The sequence below is a fragment of the Dendroctonus ponderosae genome, unplaced genomic scaffold (assembly GCF_020466585.1).
Source record: "Dendroctonus ponderosae isolate FM_Combo_2020 unplaced genomic scaffold, Dpon_F_20191213v2 Dpon_F_20191213_1, whole genome shotgun sequence".
In the NCBI taxonomy this organism is placed as follows: Eukaryota; Metazoa; Arthropoda; class Insecta; order Coleoptera; family Curculionidae; genus Dendroctonus; species Dendroctonus ponderosae.
Window position 1 is genome coordinate 3,062,144 of NW_026017110.1, and position 9,797 is coordinate 3,071,940.

Below are 9,797 nucleotides of genomic sequence, written 5' to 3' on the forward strand. Positions count from 1 at the left end.
TTTTCGGCTAACTTTTTGCCAAGCTCTATGAATGAAATTGACTGCATCTAAGAGATTTATAGAAAATGTTTCATTTTTATCGATCGCCTCTAACGCTTTCATAAGAAGAATTTTTCACCGGCAGACTCTCCACCAATTTTTTCCCTGCTGATATTATGCCTCTTCTTGAAACGCTCTTCCCAACTTTTAGAACAAGCAAACTCTTTGTTTTTGATTTTACTCCCCATTTCACTAGCATTTTCTTGCAAAACACTGCCACTTATGGGAACGTCTTCTTGGCTTTTTTGAGTAAACCTCTTAATAAGTCCCTTGTCAACCTTTTCATGTGCAGATAATTTTAACTTCCTACATCTAACATTTGTTTTGTCATACGCTGATAAAATGTTTTCTCTGTTTCTCCATATTGTTGCAACAGTAGACTTTCCAAGTGCAAATTCCTTACAAATGTCACTCTGTTTTACTCCACTTTTTATTTTGTTAATAATCTCGTACTTTTCATTTAGTGAAAAAGCTTTGCGTTTTCGTTGTTCCATTCTAAAACGATTTACATACATAACGCGGCAAAAAACAACAAGTCACTGCCTGTCTCTCGCTCTCGCTAATATAAACAACTCCGCACGATTGGTGTTGCTGAGCGTGGAAGTTCGTTATAAACGGAAAGTGATAATATACAACTAACCTAAAAAGTGATCGTTGTATCCGGAAGTTCGTTATAACCAGTAAAAAATACGTTGGTCTTTATGGACGACGTTTCAATTAAAGAAAAAAAGTTCGTTTTAACTAAAAGTTCACTATAACCGGGTTCATTATAAGCGGACTTTACTGTATTCACAAAAAAATATGATCACACTTTTTACCTGATTTTGTGTGGAAAAAACAATAAAACGTGTGGAACTATTTTCATAGGAATGTGTTACATTTCACGTTATTTCTTGATGATTAAAATGACTATAACTATGGAAAGACATGCGCGTTTACAACTGCCCTGCTTAATAAATTGATTGATTTAAAAAAAGGAACATTTTTCGATCATCGTCGAAATTCCCAATAGTTTTGCATGTAGAGTCGCCCTTTTGAATGTTCGCTCATCATTAATGAACGCACCCAGTATAGAGCATTTTTTCGAAATATACAACTGTAAATTTAGATAATCTTTGGTGAGTCGCTGGCGAATTGACCCGAAAGATAAGCGCAGAACTATAAATTTGATATTTAAAAGCGACAATGTATTTGGCTCTTAAATGAACATGAAGGCTCAACAGTTGCTTTACTTAAACCCTCCACTTTAAGACTGACAAAAGAATTTGGCATTACACTTAACTTACCCGAACTTCAGCAGGATGCCTTCGTCTGGATGCCCCTGAACTGCGTTGTTGTTGTGGGGGCACAGAAATCTGCCCACCTCCGTTCAACATGGGCCTTGCTGTCTGTTCACTTCGGGTCCCTCTGCTGGACTCTTTAAAGTCCGGGTCAGTCTCCTTAATGACTTCAACTGAAACAAAGCCAACATACTGTTAATCACTGATTTACATTTTTTTTGAAATAATTACACGGAAAATGACGAACATTTTTTTGGTAGATCTTCCGCGCAACTGTTCTCGATAATTCGAAATAGATATGCAAATTCGGCAGTTTGCTAATACTGAATGATTCATGAATTCCATTGAACTATTAGGGGATTTCTCTAATCGTTTAGCAGGTAGGAAATTAATTAGTTATTCGGGCCAAGAGCTGAAATGTTACGGAAGAGTTTCATTCGATTATCAAGGTATTTTTTTAATTTTTTTAAGCGCAGCATTCTTGCTTGTTGCAAAAAATGCATCAGTTTGAGTTATGGGGAACCTTTCAAAAAACGCTGTTCCGTCATCAGTTTAAACACTTGCTTAAAAAAATTCGCATCTCCAAGTTTTAGCGATATTCAATTGCAAATATTTCAACAAAATTCTGATAAGTGCAATAAACGATTTTAAAAAGCAAACTATGGCAATATAACTCTTTAACACTCTTAATATCCAACGCATGGAAATGTTCCTATAAATCCTCCTAAAACACTGGTATTTGGCAATTAGCATGCGAAAAACCGGTTGCAAACCGGAATATAAACAAATGCATCAAACCAGAAATAGTTAATTATGGCATTTTGCGTGAAGCTCAATCGTTGAATTATTGCCCGGTTTTCAAAGGTAAACACGTGAATATCGGTTAAAACTCAGGCTTTTGTAGTTTTCAGTGATCACTGGCTGGCGCTAATCAGCGTTAGTTTGAAGAAATTTGCGTTTTGTTAGCACAAAAAGCCGATCCCTAATCCGCTCTATTCTATCACATTGGCATTTCAATTTATTCAAGCTGCAATTGTGGTAAGTGGATTGTTATTAATTAATGGAATTATTAAAAGTTTACTTCATTTGGCTGGAAATTCTGGGGAATCTTTTACAATATGCAAATTAATGTTGAAAAAGCAACAATCACTCTGATACAGCTCATTGTGGTCAAGAAAAGGTCATCTAACGTTATTGTCGCCCGTACATTTCTCTTTGGCGAACCTTTTGAGAATAAATTAAACTTCTGGTCAAGCGCGATTTCGTAAGAACTGCATAATTTAACGTGTGTTTTAAGCACGCTTTAAACCCCCACGCGAAAACATAATCTAAAATATTAATACGGAGGCTTCACGGTTCAGGCGAAACGGGGCAGGTTTGCACGATTCAGGTTATTTTAAGCTTGATGTATAAATATTTCAGCTCAGCTACCGAACCATCACACATTGACAGCCAATTTATTACAGCGTGACCACAATTTTAAGGGAATGAGAAATTCTTTATGCAAAATACTCACTGACATCACTTAGGTGGGTTGCATCATAGGGCCGCTCTCCTAATGCATCTGTGCTGCTACCTAGAAAAACAAAAAAACATTTATCCACAGGGTGTTTGGAAAGAGGAAAAAAAACTCCACTAACATCAGAAAAGAGATTTTTTAAAATTAAACAGCCCACAAAAAGCAGTCCTCAGACTAGTAACATGCCTTTCTACAACAAACTACTTTTCCCTAGTATTTTTGTTTAACTCCATTCGGCTGTCACCTTAGAGCAGCTTTCTTTAGGTTCTGCGGATCACAATAATCAATTTGAATCGCCACCTATTTAATCAAGTACGTGCTGCTGGACAGGTCGATCCGTATCTTGTGACAAGAATATAGAACGATTTTAGAAACTGATCAGTTATTACTAAATGACCTCGCTGATGACTAATCAAACCACTCACTCTCGGCAAATTTCAATCAGAATCACGCCAAATTCGCGTATATTTCAAAACTGCTCATTTTCTTTTACATAATGTCCCCAAAGAAAAGCTCTTCTGAATGTTGCAGAGAATCCAAAAAAAAACAGGACAAAGTGATTTGGGAAAAGTAAAGTGAGTTTGGGCTAAGAAGGCACTTTTGCACAATCCGGCATCATATTCATCAAAATTTCGATTTTCAATTTGAAACTGTATTGAATTTTCATTAACTTTGGCTTAATTAGTTTTATTTATTTGTGTTACAGAGCGCATTACCGCCTTTTAAATTACTTACTCAATTAATATAAAAGTTAAGATGTAAAATGTGACAATGACATGGAAAAGACGTAAAACTGTACGTCAAAGTAACGTGACTGCCACGACATAAGCAACGTAAAAGAATATCTTAACATAGTTACATTGTTAACCAGTGAAATAGTTATTTATTAGTCTTATGTAATAATTTTTTTTTAAATGAGTGATTTATACTCAAGTCACTTTTTCGAGGGGTTTTCGCCTTTAAAGCCACGAAACGTTGATCGATTTTTTGACTTTTTTCAAAAAGAACTTCCCGTCAGAAATCCCCTTAAATGTAGATTTTCGTCTCATAAATATTTTTTATTAAACTGAATACTTTAGACAACAATCACCGCAACACAATCGAATGCAATCTAAATTCGCATAAAATTCCACTTTATCATAGAAGGCTGATGTTTTTACTTCAAATACGCTTTCTTTGACAAATGACTCTAATCAACTGGCAGTTTTGTATCGAAAAATTTACAGAGGTGGTTTGTAAGTGCTTATCTTGTATGTATTGAATGGCACATTTGAACGGTTTGACGGGTTGCTTGAGTTTTAAGAAAATGTTTTAAAAAGTGTACAAAATTGGCAATTGATGGACAGCGTTTTCTAGGAGACTCAACTTAACCAGAATGGTTTTTTCATATTTGAAGATACATGTTCGACCATACATTTTCGTGCATTGCATCATTCATATTATTCTTGAATTTTTAAAAGAAATTTTTGTTCTTTTATGCCGAAATTTCATCCTTCGCACTTTTTTCCGATTTATTGGCCACTAAATTGGCCCACTGGAGATCTTACGATTTATTGGGGACTTAGAGCGTATTGGGAATTATTTCAGATTTTTTTTTCATTTGCATATCTGTGACAAATTTTTCAAATTTCAATATATCAAAAATTAAAGTTACCGAAACCGCACCAATTTAATACAACAATATCCAACTGATGACGACCAAAAACATCACCTTCAATAATAATCCCGCTTTATGAGCGAACAAATCTGAGAAAAGTGCGTAGTGTAAAAGCGGCATTTATGTCGAAAATGCTGCTACTTCAAATGCTACTTTTTACAGCGCCCTGGTATATCGGCCTTGTGGGACAAAGACATCCTGATCCCAACCACCATCTATCAATGCCTCTCGCTCCCTCGCATCGCGACTAAGCCCGGCTGCGCCGTTTAGATTAGGTTCTCTAAGCTGCGGCTGCTACCGGGTGAAGGCCGAACGTTCTTTGCAATTTCATTTCAATTTGAACAAATTAGAAATATTTTCTTGCAATTGAAAGCTGTATGTGCGGCACTGCAATAGTGAACTATTCCAAGGAAGTCCTCTATCTCGACGAGGTATTAAAGCAACTAATTGAAAAATAATTAGTTTCCTTGATTTTATCAATGAACAACAATTAAATAACGATCACTTTTCGATTCCGGGTACTTTGGATCCTAACTGGTAAATTTAAAAAATAATTAGTTCGAATAGATGCAAAGTCTGTTGCGGCTGGGACTTGTTCACCTTTCCGGACTGGATGTTTGAATCGGAAAACATGTTAGTACGAAAGATGCGCCGGTAGAAGCTATTGATGTCGGAAAATAAATACCAATAAAAAATAGTTAAACGCGTTCCTGTTGGGCAATGTGTAAAGACACTTAAGTAAATATAACCGAAAGCCCTGCACATTGAAATTGGAAAATAACGCTTTTCAAAACGTTGCCAAAACTTATGTGTTCATTCACCGCTAAAAATAGATCACAGCTACTTTCATTGTGCTTGATAATCGAATGTTGTCATTTATTATAACAACTAGCATTATGTAAGGAATTATCAAATTTGTTTATTCATTTGCTGCGTTCATGCATTCCAAAGATAATTTACTTGAAACTAAAGGAATCAATTAAATGCGAATGTTTTCAGAACGAAGCTCATCTCAGCAGTCAAATAAATAATGATTTAAAATTAGAAAATTAGCTCTAGTCGAACTGAACTAAAAAATGTGATTCTGTTCTAATTTTTTAACTTTACATATTTACACTGCGTGGAATTCTCCTCATATTTACTGTGGGGTAGACCACAAGTAACCAGAAAAATCATTTGGGGGTTTTATTTAGAATTGACTGGATACTTTTCAGGGCAAGTTGCTTTTTATCAACTGCTCTAGTCGTACTTAGTGCAGTCTAGACATTGGGGCGATTTTCGATTTGGTTGATTGATAAAAGTTGAGTACTACCGCATGTCTCAATTATGCTTATGTTTGTTGTTTAAAACTACGTTTTTAGTAAAAATTTTCCTTTCCAACTGTGCCAAACAAGTAATAAACAATTCGAGTGTATTTGAAATTATTAGCGATATTCCTAGGTTAAGTAGATAACTTGATAGATAATTGGTGTTGTTGATCTTAATAGTTTTAATTGTTTTATGAACTGCAGTCTTATTCATATATGAACAAAAACATATGGTTTTGATAGACAGGTAAGAAGCTTATGAAATAGTAAATGTCTTGTGAAAATTGGTTGATAGAGAATCGCAAAAAGTTGTAGATTTTCCAATTTATTCGAAGCAGTGTTAGACAAAGTTTGTTGAAGAAAAGTGTTTTTAAACTTACCTTCAAATTGTCTTTTAATTTTTCTTGTAAATTTCGTTAAAAGCGTTTGTTCCTGAACACACTGAAAAGTGTGTAATTAAATCAGATTTCATTTTTACTTTTTAAAGGTAAAGCTGTAGGTGAAATTTAATTTGAGGTGATAAAAATCCTTAAAATATTACATTCCAACATGCAGAGTGTTTTAAAGAATTGAAGTGCAAGAGCGCATTCAAAAAGTTCAAGCAAGTCACTGTATGTTCTAAATCGAAGAAGCAAGACATAAATAAACCAACAAATGTTTTTCCAAGAAAACGTACATTTCGGAAATGTCAAGAAATTTGAATTTTTTCTAGCTTTAGTTCAGAGAATATCGAAAATTACTTTTAAAAAAGTTGATCAAAACTAAAAACTACGATCAAATGTATCATTTGAAAAAGGTTTTCCTAATTTTGTCTGCAATACCAATGCAAATATAAGTGTAGTTACCTGGAAATTTTGCTTCGTGAGAATGTGTTTATTAGTTTTTTGTACGGAAAGGAAAAGTTATCACGTTTGTAAGAAATAAAAAGGATACAAATTCGAGATCTGTTCGGTAGTGCGAGGAAAATTTGTAAAAAAAATGTTTAAGTAGTAGGAAGCAAGTAGTTTTAGCTCTGAACAAGTTTTTTTAAGAACAATTTTCGATTTTCTCTGAAATAAATGTACCTTATTCTTGTGCAAAATAAGAAAAAGGTAATATCTGATGTTCGCATTTTAAGATTTTACAACATGCAGAACCATTTATGAAGAATAACGTTTTCCGGAAAATTAACCATAAAACAGTTTTCCATATGTTGCCAACTTCAGTAGAAAAACTGTATAAATACTCCTAATATGATAGACCATGTAGAATCAACAGAACGATTAGACTAGAAAGAATGTCACTTAAGGAATGCGGCATCAACTTTGATTTCGATCGATTTTGAAAATTATACAACGCAAACGTAAAATCGATGGAAATATTCTGCAAATATGGTGCGGCAAGCTATTTTCTGAACTGAAGACTTTTTGTTTTGGTTTGTTTTCGTCTTCATAGCTAATTTTCAGTTTCTGCTCTTGTTTTATTGCTGTTGATGGAAGGTGTTTAGAAGATAAAGTCTCTACATCGCACAAAGACAAAGAAGACCATAAATTTCTTGAAACTTCAGCATCCTGTAATGCGGCACCGAAAGGTCCCATTGTAAGCTGTTCAATTCTAAACTGAAGCTATGGAAAATCAGGATCGCAGAACAAAGTAACTTAGTCAATTGAAGCTTCAAACAAGGCAAGAAATCCAAACTTTGACTAAAAAGAAGCTAGATGGTTGATTATCTCGGTGCCAGTTCAACTGATGTGACATCAGAAAGGAAGCACAGAACGAGAAAAGAGCAAATAACCCAACAAGAATCTGGGCTAGAAGGAGTAAAAGCTGTAGATGTGAACAAAAAAGTGTTTGTTTTGTAGCTTAATCAGCGTCCTGCATCAGTTGCAGTATCGCTAACTGAAGCTGAAGTTGCAGCTGCAAGCGATGCAGCAGGATGGAGGAAGCATCTACTGGAGTTGCCCTGTTTTGATGTAAATTGTGGCTACAAATCGGATTGTTTTTGCATGCTCTGCAAATTACAATTGATTCAGGGTCCCAGTGCGGAAGCGTAAAACGCATGTATTGTTGTATGAAGGGCAATGAAACTGTACTATTGTCTTTTTGTGGCGGCAAAACTATGTAAGGTGTAAAACGCAGAAAAAACGCAGAGTTCATGGTTGCTGGGCAAATCTGGTGTTTGCTGCGGGTAAACTAAAACAAACCATCACAACAGGTTAGTGATAAGCAGACAAAACAGTTTCCGGTCCAGTTACTTAGCTACTAACCAAACTGCATGCTTCTACTAAAAGTGGCGATAAAACACGCAAACCATGTACACACCTATTTCGTTCTCATCCATGACTATTTATAATGTTTCGACGAGGCGAGCGCAATGATGATTTCTATAGTCAGTATCGTCCACTTTTGCTGCGGATCTGTTTGTATCCACATTCACATTTGTGATAAATTAGCAGGTTAAGACAGAATCGTGTTATCATCACATTGATTAGGAGATGATCTTTGATAGCTCACCTTACTAAGCGACATGATTAAATCCAATAGAAATGTAAAAAATACTGTTCGAGGTCACCTCGCTGCTACGGCACAGTAAATTAGCACCACAACAACAACAATATTGCAACGCGTTTCCGTGTTGGTACCTATTGGGGTACCAAATCACTTATTGGTAGTTGGTAGTGGAAATGTTCGTGAAAATCGCACACACACTGACCGTCAGCAGGATGTCGCCCGTTGAATCAAATAAAACTAGGCAGGATTTATTTTAGGAACAAATTTATAAACTGCGAACGATCGGCGATGGTTCTCGGAATCGGCCCGCGAATGAATATTTCGAGGTTGAACGCGCGCCACTGTCTCTCCGACTGTTCCCCTGCTTCTCCTGCGACGAGTTTGTTGATACTGCCGATTATCGGAAGCAAAAGTGGCTTTTTGATTCGCCACGCATGGAAACTCGATGGCATAGATGGCGTTTCCACTTCAATCCAAAACACGATAATCTAATCTATCCAATCGCATCTTTTCTCTAGGTTGCGAATGCCAGTACTCAGATCTGAAAATGTGTCTAGAACAGAACACCTCTGAACTGGGTCGGTGTCTAGACTCGAAACGTCCAGAACTGCCATAAAGTCTATGCGGARGCTATTGAGACAACGACTAATTGGGGGTGAATTGTGCACCGAAGTAARTCGAAAAAATTTAAAATGTAGCGTTTTCGTTTTGACAAAACACATAATCCTTGTTCACATTTTGCGAGTGTTCAAAACTGAAACTGTGTGCACTTTTAGGCCTGAAACTGCTGTAGTTAGTAAATGGATGAAGGTAAAAAATTATTGGAAATTGTTGGGAAGGATGTCAGAATATTGGGACAATAGTTAGCGCGCGATTTCCAGCTGTTGAACATTGTTTAAATAATTAAAAAAACCGTTTTTTGCGCATAACTTTTGAACCGTTGATGCTATCAGAAAAAAGTTTCATACTTTTTTGTTTCAAAAATACCTGAGACAAAATAAATTAAAATCCGTTTATTTGTTTACTGAAAAAAAACAAAAAACCGCCCATTTTTTATTTTTGGAGTGATAACTTTTTATCGGAGGTGAACCGATTTTTCTCGGTCACGGCGGGTTCCCTCCGGCCTCTTCGCGCCTGAGGCTTGGGACGCACACATGCACTTTGAATTCGACATTTTTCTCTTAGTGCGGGTGCATCTGTAGATCTGATAAACTTTTCAAATACACATTGCGTTATTAAACTGACAGTGATTTTGATTTATAAATTATTGCGTGTGATATTATTGTGTTCGGTGCAGTTCATTTTATAACGCTGATAACAATGAATCAACAAATCATCAAGGGAGAAGCTGCAAATACTGTAAATACTAGGTTAAGGGTACTCATGTACTAAATGCCTGTGAGAGTTTTGCCTTCTTTTAAATTTCCAATTAAAGTACACACACAATTATACACACTAAAGCAGTTTAAGTGCAAAAAAATGCGGATCGTCCATCAATTTGCAGA

At 35.8% G+C, this 9,797-nt stretch overlaps 1 protein-coding gene across 1 annotated transcript in view; it reads right to left on the reverse strand.

Annotated features, from left to right (window-relative positions):
* LOC109534587 (embryonic polarity protein dorsal) overlaps positions 1-8,702 on the reverse strand; it is a gene marked incomplete in the record, with an annotated part of 23,952 nt that extends 15,250 nt beyond the window's left edge. Inside the window, 4 exon segments of the mRNA XM_048666096.1 lie at positions 1,326-1,492; positions 2,836-2,895; positions 8,104-8,198; positions 8,296-8,702. Coding sequence (XP_048522053.1) covers positions 1,326-1,492; positions 2,836-2,895; positions 8,104-8,122 — 246 coding nt within the window.
* Positions 8,703-9,797: the final 1,095 nt, after the last annotated feature.